Raw genomic sequence first — 13212 nt, 5'->3', positions numbered from 1 at the left:
TGATGTTTGGGATCTCTATTGTTTTTAAGTGTTTTCATAATGATGAAATTCTAGGTTTCAGTGAAACCTATACAGAGTTAAAGGATCAACTGAATAATAAGACCAGGCGAACTGCTGTCCTATCGATGCTTAACTATATTCATATTTCTTTTGGTGGTGTCACTGTCGTTAATCTAGTAGGATGAGAACATACTAAGATTATGGCCGAAAAACACCGGCAAAGGTACATATAGGTGTCTGCTTCCAGTGCGCGGTTCTCTTTGATTTTCAAACATCAGTTGGTTATATTCTACTATGGATAATTTGCAAAATAAATCTGCAATACACATATGTGGCACAAACTGCAAACTGCACAAAAAAAAAAAAAAAAAAAAAAAAAAAAAATCGTCAATAAGCAATTTACATTAAAGTTTATCGCATTTTTGTTTCCGAAGCGCATGCTATGCATTTCAATGTGTTGGTTTCCATCTTATTTGTGCGGTGGACAGATAATCACACATTTTGGTAATCGGCAATAACTAATTACTGAACCATGTCTGGACAGAAATCTTATCACAACCGAGTATCAGCATTGTTACTCCTGCATTTGTCGACCTATTTTAGCAGCAATCTTGGTATGTCCTTTCCCTACTGCGTAAAAGGCAGTGGATTTTAACGAATTCTTTTATCTACACGCTTTACCATCTAAGTCTTTCCATCAATACTGTCATTTGTGTCAGAGATAAGATGCATGAGGTATACTTTCGGTTGTTTTCTGCTATATATCCTCCTTGTCAGCAGTGCATTTTTGAACCCTTCCTTACCTTAACTCTACAGGATAGTCTGTCTGCTTTTTATATCCCGCAACAATACATGGATATTGCAGAATCTAAAACATTTCAGTTTTTCCTCGAGAAACATTTTCCCCACGAAAAAAAGTGAATAAACGAATACCACTCTCTTTATCTTATTTTCAAAAACGCCTATATAAATTCTTATGCGGGATGAAGCATTGTCGTGAAAAAGCTGTATGTCGTTAACTTGGATGTTTTCTTTTTAGTATTTTCATATCACTATCTCTATTTAACTTGGCATTGATAGATTTTTCATACGTGCACGGTCTCTGATGAATGCTATGTCCATTAGAATATCTATCAGAATCTTTCTTTACATTTCTATCTTATATTGTCGATCTTCGACCTTAGTTGCTTTTTCAACGAGTACTACTTGTCATTTATGAATATTTTAGAATTCAAGTACCACGACAAGATTTCATCTTCCGTTAGTAGGTTATGTTGAGTGTTCGTTGCCACACTATTCAAATGATAAAGAACACATTTCAAATGCTTGCCCCATTTTTCAGATGTGAAACGTTTAAATAATTCATTAACATGTTGTATATGCCTTCTAAGATACCAGATCTAAGACCTATTTAGGAAATAGTGAACGATTACTCTTCTCTGTAATTCAATCATTGCTTTAAATTAGCAATTTTCTTGTTTAATAGGTATAACAGTCTTGAATTTTCTGAGCCAAATTTTTTCTTAGAGACGGCAGATGTACTTTTTTGTACTGTATCTGTGTTGGATGTATATGAACATCGAGTTTTAATACATGTAGGTATTTCAAATGTGACCTTAACCTTAATTTTAGTTACGGTGATACATATTATTCATTATCTCTTAACTGATTTATCTAGTTCACGCAAACTTTTGTGCCCTAACAGCTTTGTAAACTCCTCTGCAGCGTGTCAAAACGCGTTTCTTTTTTATTGACATTTTATTGATATTAGAGTTGTGCTGTTGCATAATTTAATAAGTTCGTGACACCAATATCAAGACAGTGGAGACTGAATTGACTGGAGACCGTAAGTAAAGTTACATCTACGACATGAGAATTTGTTTCAAAATACCGATAATCATATATTTATAAAATATTTGCATCACTATAAAGCTAGTAAGAGTAAGGACTCGAATAGGGCTCTCTAAGTGTGCCTTTATTTTCTGTAGGTTAGCCGACGATACCATATTTCTGAAATTTTCAATAATATATCACCATGCACTGTACAATACCTACTATTTGTTTTCATTCAAATAAGGTTTTGATTAAGTGTAATTTATCTAACGATTACAAGTTCAAAGGTATAACAATGCCTCACTTTGAATTATTTGGCATAGATATAACTTTTGATACCATTATGTAAACACGTTTTCTATATAACTTGTCTGTGTTTTAAATAAAATCTCAGTCTGTTGTATTGCTAATAAACTCCCGGTCTGGTTTATTGCTTTGTATAATCTGTGCTGAGCTATTGCTTCATACACATTGGCGATGCTATATATACAACGATTTCGCTCGGTAACCATGCTTCGTAATCATCAAGGACACACATATGGGTTTTGCGTCTTAGGTTCAATCTGATACTATCGAATCAATGGAGGATGCTGAATAGGATATCCATACTAAACGATGCGATTCAAGATGTATCTTTATGCTTTATAAAGAGAGTTGTCTTATATTGTTATAATATGTACTTAGTTATTAAATGAATTACAATTAATAAGAGTCACATATTAATTTCAAATCCCATTTTGTATATTATCTGAACACAGTACATATGTAATAGTACCAACGTCGATGTTTCGATAAATGGAATTATTGTTATAAAATAGTTCATTTTAAAACATCAAATACTTATTACACCAGAGTCAGTAAAAAAAGATTGTATCAATTCTGAAACCTTCTTTGATTTGGGAAATGCAATACTGAAAAAAAATGTGTAAAATACAAATGTGGAAATTGATTTAAACGTTAGCTTATGTATTTAATAAGATAAGTGTGATTTTGTTATGGTTTTACGCTCTCATCAAAATTTTATTTCATCGAATGATTTTACATTTCTTACATATCTAATTTCGTTTCGTCAACTCGATTTAGCTCTATTGAATATGTCCTTTCGACAAGTCGCACATATGTGACACTGTTATCATGAAATAAATTGACTATCATAATTATTGTATGGAATTGATAAGGGTTGTTTTTGTCACAACAAGTGCTTTTCTTAAACCAAAATGAGGCAAGACGCAAATATCATTAAATTAATATTTCACGCTGCGATGTCATCGTATTAACATTCCGCTATAAACGAATCGAATTGTTTCTACCTTCAACACTAGCAGATTTTCTGGAATTGAGGAGTAAACAGTTTGAGTACGTTTGTATGTCACGTGTCCTGAAACCTTCGTATAAGGCCACTTCTACCTGTTTTTATCATTATATAAATTGTAGACTTTTGTTGAGAATAAATATGTACACAACATAGAAAAAAAACCCAGATCAATTGATAACATATTGTTGTCGAAACATTCACACTGAGTTGGATGCTTGCGATTGCTATTTGAAAGAAACAATTACCAACCTTTAAATGTCAAATATTTATATTTCATATTTTCAACAATATGCTTGTCACAATAGTCTCAATAGTTTGCTCTAAGACTCGGCAAATAACTTTGTTCGCGTTGCTGCTCTGATAACATTATCAATTGCATCCATATGTACATGGCGACGGCTGACTGATAAACTCACAGCACATAGATTCTAAAGATGAGGATAATCAAGAAAATGTTTTCATTTTGGAACGTGATCAGAATTATCAGTAAGAAAACAAAGTGTCAGTCTTTTGATGAGTTATATTACTGATGGCAGTTAGCATTTTTTTCCACAAAAACTTGCTATATATACTATTTGCGGAAACCAAAGGTAGTCGAAATAAACAGTTTCATTATACAGTAGAAATGATTGGAACCGTTCATCGTTTTCAAGAAGGTGTCACTTTTTATTGAAGATCCTTGATAGTTTGGTTGACCAAGTTTTACATGACAGATATTCACAAAGTTTCATATTTTGTTCTTTTTTTATATGGCAACATTTCATTGTCTTTTGATTTTGATTGTTTATCATCATTAAAGAAAATGAAGTAGGATCAAAATCAAGTTATACACTTTTTTTTTAATTAATTTAATGTTGTTAAGCAAACATGAAATTTATTGTTCAAGTTGAGTAAATATAATTAAGTTTTATGAAGTGTGATGTGAAAAAAAATCAAATTAAAAAAAATGGATAAATGGTAGTTGAATTGTCACTATTTTCATTCGGTCACCAAAACCGTTACAACTATCAATACTTAAATGCGAAGTAACAAAACCACATTATGTGAGCAGTTGTTGGCAAATGCAGTCCCTCAAGTGATTTTTTATACATCAAGGTAATGCAGTAATACATCAAAGATGAAAACCAATATAGGACTGTACGTGTTTTACTGTACCAGAAGGCTCTGCCACATCACTTATACATGAAAATAGAGTGAAACCACGCAAGTGACCATCTCACTATTAAGACTGGACGAAAGACAGTTCGATTCAATGCAAAGTTAGATTAGAAAAAAAGAACACACAATTAATTATGAAGTCAACTACATCAAACAGCTGTTTTGTCCTTCTGAGACTCTAACTCGTTCATAATACTGCGGCCCTAAATGTTGAAATCTTGAAGGTGACTGAGGAATTATCGAATGCCAATATCTGGAAGAGAAGGCATACTAGGTCACAGTTCAGTAAATATCGTTACTATCTTGTCAATTTTTTGATAATTTTGCAAGAAAGTCTAGTACGAGTGTATATTCTGAGTCAAATCCCAAAAGTCTATTCGACTGAATTTAAACATGATATGTAGGTTACACAGAACTTCGGGGAATAAAACACCATTGTCTATCATTTGCAATATTGTAATTTGATAAGTTAAGATTCTAAATACTTTTGGAATTTATTTGATAAATAAGTCGCAGAAAGCCCACTGGCTTTCCCGTTATCATTACATTTTATGTCTTTATTTTCAAGTGCAAACGATAATGTATTATATGTTATTGCATGATTTTAACGTGAATAAGGATCAGCATACCACACATTAAGATCAGTTACAGTGTAACGAATTTTTCAACGATTTTAAAGAACAAATTCCAACAGAGTATCAATATGTGAAAATTATCCTGATAAATCAAGTCAATGATAGCGAGGGTAAAACTCAAAATATCACACAGCAATTTTAGTTGTTGCTTTTTCATTTTTTTCCTGATACATATATATACATACGTATGAAAATATCAATTTGTCAACATAATCGTAATATATAGCAAAATATACGAAAAAAGAGAATATGACCAGTTGTTCCAGAAGAGTGAGCGTTTTCTGCTTCTTCTGGTTCATTGACGACAACCGTCAAGTAAACCAATGTCAATCGAGGTATGTGATTTCATGTTCTTAAATGTGAACATGGTATATAACTACGGAACCAACAGGCAAACTAACGAGCATGAAGCACGTGCAGTCTCTTGTCGTTAAAAGAATAAGGTTATTCCTCAAAGAGATCACTGTGACGACCTTAAAACCGCCTCAAAATGTTCAGTTACCTTTTCTAATAACAATTGCTAGGCGAAATTAAGGAATACGGAAGAGAAGTGTTTTTTTTTATCATTTATGTTATTCTTCGTCGATTATATGTTATCAAAGTAAGGGTTAATCGAACTGATGAAGTAATACATATTTGGCTATTCAATTATGCCAAAAAACTCATTCTGTCTCTGGAACAGTAAGTTTTGATAACTTGTCCAGACAAATTCGTTCTTCTTAATTCCTTGTCTCAACGTTACAATGGAGATACGTATAATGAATTATTAATGTTATGAAAATGTAACAGGAAAGTGTTAAAATACCAAAGAGCAGGTTTTTTTTTTGTTAAAAAAACACTTCACAATTGGGTGCCGCCTAATGATTCATATGCTTGAGTTTAATGAAATTTAACAAATTCAAGCATTTAAAAAATAGTTTTGTGTTATTGAAAAGCAACCAATTCTTTCTGCTATGGTTTTCACACATTTCACTAGCGACTTGTTTTTTGGAACTCCTTTTTTTAATACCAAAATCGAATTTCTGTAACTGAACGTTTTGAATTTTTTTCTGATATTTTGATAAGTCCTGCGATATTGCCTTCAGTAATGACTGAAAATCCAACTATAATGATATTATACATATTGCAGTGTCCGTTTTTGTTATATGTGTCATAATATCATAGTCAATATAAATCAATTTGTATTCCGTCATCCATCGTCCGTCAAACACCTGACATTTGCATCTTTCAGAATTGTGCTCGATGCTCGATATCATGCCTGAGTAATTTGTCAATGTGACAATTCCTGCCTGTTTTGCTTGACGAAGAAGAGCACACAGTGTCGATAGAGCAGAAGACGATTTACCTTCTGAAACACTTGTCTTATACTCTGATGTTTTCAAGAGTCTTTGTATTAATTCTTCCTTAATACCAGATTTTGTTATGGTTTCAATGATTTTGGTTTAATTTAAAATATGTTGATATCTTTTATATACAACTTTTCCTACCGATCCATCCAAAACACCACATAAATTGCTCACTCGCGTCATGTTTGCCTTATTGTACTATTAATATTGCACACCATGTTGTATGTCGGTATTTTTCTTTTACTTTGTTTGAGTGGTAGTTCATGCCATTTACACCTTCAGATCATATTGTTTATGCACTTGTGGCAAAAGAAAGGATCGGATACTTTACAAGGCCATTTCACTGAATTCCCCTTTCATATGAATAATTCCATGATGTACTTTTCCACAAAAAAAAAAAAAAAAAAACCGGATTGGACAGGTAATACTTCCTTGATCCAAATTAAGAGCAAGATAAAGCGCCATGTAGGTGTGTCTAGAATGTGAAAATTCAGTATGTAGCACTCTAACAACATCTGTTGGCGGCCCTTCATCCTAGGATACTGTCTTCAAATGTCCATAGTTCTGACGAGAATATAAATCACCAAGGAAATTATAACATAGGTTTTTTTTCTTGTTAAGTATACTTAAATATATGTGGGGTGTTATCGGTTCTTCGAGTCTTGTTGTATTACTTAATGCTAAGTTAGAAATGATACGGATTTCAATCATCTAATTCTTAATTCGTCACAAACGTCAGCTTGCTGCAACTTTATTCCAACTATAACTAGTTTCACATGGTTTTGTATAGGTATCCCTTGAAAATAGGAAAATAGAGAAACTATAGCAATGTCATTGCATATAGCACATCTGATATAAAGGTTTCGACTTAGTGCTCACTTATGTATTCTCTGTTTATTCCTTGTATTGGTTCAAATTGTTGATGATCACCGCCAACTTATCTCCTGGCTATCGCAAGGAAGTAGAATGAAAAGAAAAGTAGCCAACAACTTATTAACACCAATTTTTCAACGTAAAATATTACTTTTTCTTATCCTGCTAGTCCCAGGAGTGTTTTCTACTTGTGTATAATAGTTTATTGGCTATGCATCTTTCATTCGCTTTCATTATCTTCTTTGTAATAACGTTTTCCTGTGTCATTTTCGAATAACTTATACAGAAAGATACTTTTTCTATTGAAGAAAATATGGAACTGCTCATCAATAATTAATTCAACAAATAACATTCGTCATTGGCCTATTTGGTGCTTTTGTTTGCCACTAGATTCCAATGTGTGATGCAGACCAGGTGAATAGTTAACCGATGCTGTCTCACTGATGGTATATCGTAAGTATAGTGTATCTTTTAAGAATCATGAAATTCATGTGAATTTTTCATTGATAAAAAGGAGAACACGTGATTGTTGAATGCGCTTTATTTGTTTATTATTCTATAAATTAGATCAATCAATTTCAACTGAATTTTTTTAACCCTATTGTTTCAATATCTGTCATTTATCTCTCTTACGACACCGGTCTTGTGATTAGGAAGGGGCTGAAAAAAAAAAAAACAATTATTACAGCAAAGTGCTTTTCGTGAGTATGGCGAGAGCAAATTTTCATATTTTCATATAGTTCAAGGAGTAAAGACAATTTGTTTTATAAAAAAGAATGCTCGTTGCATTTCATTGGGGGCAATTAAAGCGTGAGGCCAATCAGTTTATGAACAATGGAAATGTAAGTTACTTGGAAAAAAATTGGTACTTTCAGCTGAACATAGATCAATCTATTAATGGAATAATGATATAGGATACTTACGTTGACACGGTGATACGTTACAATGGCATGATGTGGGCTCACTTATTGTCATAGTTGTGGCGATATCCTCGTAATCAGAATTAAGCCTTTTGCATGTTATATTGATCAATCTCTGTCGAACCTTTTCAGATGTACAGCATTTACATTCATTCACTCCAAAACCGTTAGGGAAGTGGCTGCTGTCACCACATCCGCCCGAGCAATAATTATAAGTTATTTTCGTTCCCGTTGTACAATTTCTATATGGCGGGTGACTGAAATCCTTCACAACTTCTGTTTTTGAATGGAAACGGCAGGTATCTGAAAGAAACACAGACGGAATGTCATTTACTCTATATTAAATTCGATTGTCCTTCAAAATGTTGCTTTACTCTAAAAGTGCTAGCATGACCCGAAAACAAATGATATAATGTTTAAGAGCAAGTTTAAGACTTTCTTTCTCAATTGCAAACATGCAATGTATGTTGCTTTATCGTATTCTACCAACATACTGCTCAATTCTAATGATTTTGTTTCCAAAAGGGTTACCTTTCTTGCATACATGGCAGCAACCATCTTCATCCAGCACTTTAATCTCACCCTATAAACAAATTGTTGTGATAATGAACATAATAGAACAGATATGGGTTTTTCACGGAATCAAAATATACGTACAAGATTGATTATAGCTATCTTTCGACGGATCATCATTATCGATCATGCGCGTTTGAGGTTTAGTTGGTCAGACATTTTATGAATGCAGGTACCGTTTACCATCAACTTTACTATATATTAAAATCCTGAGAAATATTAAGCTTCATAAACTGAAAAAAAATAATATGCATAAGGCAACTAGCAGATAAGCAAAATGTTTTGAATCTCACCTCCATACACTCAGATGGTTCATTACATTTGCTGCTACATATTGCTTCTCCTTTCTCGCATATGCATCTTTCGCATTTGTTTAATGGATTCTCAAATTCTTCTCCTTCCTGTTCATTATAAAGAACGAAAATAATATCCTTGATATGGAATACTAAATTAAGGGTAAATTAAAGTGCGTCTCAAATCGAATTACACAATGCATCTACCTAATAACAAACTACGAATCAAGTTGATATGTTAAACAAAGTTGCCATGTAACCGAAATGTTCTTGTTGATTGTCACTTAATATATATCGAACTCATAGCAATTTCGATATCATTATTGGTAAACACGAAACAGGGAAATATGTAAACAACATGAATTATTTCCAATAATCAGTACAACCTTCATTGCAAGTGCATACCTTTACTTTAGTGCCGTCCGCAAATACACAATAATCGCATTCATCTTTATGTACACATTTCCCGTCCTTTCGTACGTAATTAGGCTTGCACTCACAAGCGGGAGGACCATCACATTGAATTTTTTCGAATCTGTTGTCACATGTTTTTTCACAGCCAGATGTATTGGTAAAGTATTCATTGGTATCACATTCTGCGTAAAATAGAAACATTTGAAAAAAATATAAACGGAGTTTCCTTGCAAAATTTCGGATATTGTGAACATATTTGATATTAAGTAACATTATGCATTTGCGTTTTGTCCTGATGGGTCCGCAGAGTTATTGGCTGAAGATGGTTTACGTGAACTCAAAATAACTTACTACAATCTTCCAGATAACAGTCGTCTGTCTCATTCAGCTTTGGACAATCAACATCTGTATCACTTATGATTTCTCGAGTCCTGGATTTGGTTCCTGATCCACATGTCACACTGCATGATGACCAGTCGTTCCATTCAGAAACCGTACAATTAGCTAAAAACAGGAAAATAAACATTAGTATTTCACTCTACATTTCATGTCAAATCAACAAATCAAATGTTGTCCATTGCTGATAGTATCTATCGATGCATTGATCAGAAATGTATGTCAAATATGATTCTTATACCAATAACAATTGAAGTAAAAACCGTTGACGCGTTATGATATTTTGTGACCACGAACATATCTTTGTACATGTACACTCATTAAATTACTTTTCAAAAACGTTCATTACATTAATGGCATGCTAGCCTATGATAAATGGAGATATATACCATTATACAGATGACATTAGGCTATTTTGTTTAAATTATGTGATTTGGTTTGTAATAATACTTACTTTCGCAGCTTTGAATATTACACGCTTCCGTCTGTGTCAGTGGCTTAGAACAATACTCTGCGTCATCGGGCTTTACTAGAGAACGCGTGCGGTTCCTGAATCCACTGTTGCATTCCGCAGAGCAGTTCGTCCATGGTGACCACTGAGTAATTTCACAACCTAGTGAAGCAGAAGTATAATGCACTCCGTCCTTATATACATACATACATAACATATATACAATTTAATGAAAACATGACAGAATTCAAACAAACATGACAATACCTATATGCATGATACAGTGTATTACTTACAGTAGTTTGACTCGCATTCTTGCGTTTCAGTATACGGTCCTTCACACAATTTGCCACATGATGGTTTAGGGTTGTTACACTGTCTACTCCGCTCTCTTGTTCCACTGCAAATCATCGGTGTAGCTGAACATGAACCCCACTGAGTCCACTCATCAAAACCGCCATCAGCTTTGTAATGAAATAAAGAGAATCATAAGGGTGTACATATGCTTTTGGGCATTTTAAATTCATCCAATATGTACTTTTACGGCGTTTCTTCTCTAATTGTTTTTGAATCTGGAATTACTTTGTTGTGATTGGCATATTCCCATAGAAACTATGAAACGATACTGAGGAAACAACGTTATAATGGGTCTGCGGATTGGACTATTTCAAACGTTTGAAAATTATCATGTGAACTTCATACATATATTGGCATACACGTTTGTTGCTATTTCGTATTCGGTTTATGATATACTTAGCATTTTGATATGTATGCAAGCGGGTAAGGAAAAAACAAAAATCATGTCATGTTTGCTTTCATTTACACACGTATGCACTTTGCAATAACACACTTAATCATTTTTGAAACTGTTTCTTAAAACGCGCAGTCAAATTTGGACTCTCTATCGGATGAGTTTTGTTTAACGCACCTGCTTTTAATACCAAAATGATAAAAAAAATAGGAAAATAATGGGTGTATATGACTGACACTATATTAATTTTAAACTGTGTTAAATTAGATAACAGAACGTGTTTAATGTTAAAGCCCCACTTACTTCCATCTATGTCGACCTTTTGTATAGATCCATTGTTACATAATCTGAAACAAAAACGAACAAATATTGAAATTCAATTACAAAAATGGCATGTCGCAGAAGCGGCTGCTTGACTGGTAAGCTTAACGTTAGCCTTATGACTATAACGCATCCGCCTGTCATTGATTATAATCCATTATCCAGTGTTTCACTGGTGAATATGCTATGAACATCACTATTAAAAGTGTTATCTGATAAATGTTGAATGAAAATAGTTGTGTCATAAATAATTTTCGCTCGACAAGCTAAAACAAAACGAATAACTAAGATCAGTTGTTAAAATTTATATTATAACACTATAGAATCATTTATTGCAAACAAGAATTAGCAGAAAGGCGCAAAAGCAGGTGTCATATATAATACATGTATGTTTGATTACAATTTCCTCGTAATCCATTTTTTCTTTGCGGCGGAAGTAATAAACCGTGAACATGTGTATAAACAATAGTCAAAATAAACAATGTTCCGACGCCAAAAATATGTACAAAAACAACAAATTTGACGTTATAGGCGCGTGTATCGCTTCATAATGGATAAATTTTATTTTTCATAAGCCGAATTCCCCGTTTCCCGATGTTGAAATCTAAGGTAATAGCTGCTCTAAACATATGTAATGAATACGCACCTCTTGTAACAAAGTTCATTGTTTTCTTCAATCACGTCTGTATCGTTATATATTTTGCCATCATATACACATTGTCCACATGGTGTCGGCATTGTACAGTCTTCGGTCTGTATTTCCTGTTTACATTCAGGTCCACCGTACAGCTTATCACTTTGAATATAATGACATAGATGAGTTTGGGTCATAAATATGCAAGAAAAAATGTAATAGCTGTATTTTGTGATGCATTGAAAAGAATTATATATTCAACGCTTTAAACATGGTGTATCTTCCATGCGTCACCATTAGGGTGCATACAACTCTCTTTCAAATAAATAGTTGGATACAAGTTATAGACATTAGAAATAACGTATGCTAGTTTAATTAAATGAAAAAAGACTTTCCCGTTCACGGATTTAGAATTGTGGTTTGTTCCCTTAAGTTTCACTTTTATGTTAGTAATTTACCAAATAAGCGATGTATTGGGTGACATACCTGACACGTTTTCTTTTTCCATATCCACACATTTTGTCATTAAAACACACAGACCATGACGACCAGGGATTATGCACGCAGCCTGCAATATTCCAATATGATTAAGAGACTTGTAGTCCAAACGTTGATTAAGTAAGTGTCACGTTGACTGAACTCATTTCCTTAATGATAGATATCATAATCAATCGCGTAACCTTATTAATTTAGTAATGACCAAGGATGCATTTCTCTGAACAAAAATAGAATATTAATATTTTATCCTTACAAACTGTCCTAGTTTTATTGTATTAGTTTAGATTATAATTCAGTTGACATGTTGCAAAACAGAATAAGACTATACTTACGCGGAGAAACAAAATGGTAACCTTATATATCTATAAAATTCTAATTAGAAGTAATGAATGAATAAATAAACCTAACGACTGGAAAACGCAATAAGTGCTGGCCTTGGTGAAGATTTTAGCAGCGACTATATAATTATTCTTCATGTCATGTCTGGTGCTGTGTAAGTGGTGTCGTCACGTGATAAAATACGTACTAACTTGAGTTTGTTTTCAAATAGCTTAATAAAACACACAAAATTAAAAATATGTTAAATACTAAAGCCTATAATATCTATTAACTAACTCTTCTTTACTAATGAATCCTTGAGTGGTCATAACTTACAATTTTCCTGAGTTTTACAATCCATTCCATTCTCTGTGCAGGTACTGAAAAAGAATAATTATGATAACGACATATAATTAAAAGATGACGAAGTTATTGTGTTTTGAATTTCAAGATGTAAATGTAATCGTATTCATGAATGCAAAA

At 33.1% G+C, this 13212-nt stretch overlaps 1 protein-coding gene across 1 annotated transcript in view; it reads right to left on the bottom strand.

The window, feature by feature from the left end:
* Positions 1 to 7683: 7683 nt before the first annotated feature.
* The window catches only part of LOC132561819 (mucin-2-like), a 40285-nt gene continuing 34756 nt past the window's right edge, over positions 7684 to 13212 (bottom strand). Inside the window, exons 39-50 of the mRNA XM_060226519.1 lie at positions 13066 to 13109; positions 12400 to 12481; positions 11926 to 12075; positions 11262 to 11305; positions 10504 to 10671; positions 10211 to 10369; positions 9712 to 9864; positions 9352 to 9542; positions 8947 to 9054; positions 8612 to 8663; positions 8084 to 8383; positions 7684 to 7820 (exon numbers count right to left, since the gene is read on the bottom strand). Coding sequence (XP_060082502.1) covers positions 7810 to 7820; positions 8084 to 8383; positions 8612 to 8663; positions 8947 to 9054; positions 9352 to 9542; positions 9712 to 9864; positions 10211 to 10369; positions 10504 to 10671; positions 11262 to 11305; positions 11926 to 12075; positions 12400 to 12481; positions 13066 to 13109 — 1462 coding nt within the window. The 3' untranslated portion in view covers positions 7684 to 7809. The remainder of the gene's footprint in view (positions 7821 to 8083; positions 8384 to 8611; positions 8664 to 8946; positions 9055 to 9351; positions 9543 to 9711; positions 9865 to 10210; positions 10370 to 10503; positions 10672 to 11261; positions 11306 to 11925; positions 12076 to 12399; positions 12482 to 13065; positions 13110 to 13212) is intronic.

Source organism: Ylistrum balloti, unplaced genomic scaffold (genome assembly GCF_031769215.1).
Source record: "Ylistrum balloti isolate Yb309-2 unplaced genomic scaffold, AGI_CSIRO_Ybal_v1 Utg371286, whole genome shotgun sequence".
Taxonomy (NCBI): Eukaryota; Metazoa; Mollusca; class Bivalvia; order Pectinida; family Pectinidae; genus Ylistrum; species Ylistrum balloti.
This window is presented reverse-complemented; position numbering and strand designations above follow the sequence as displayed.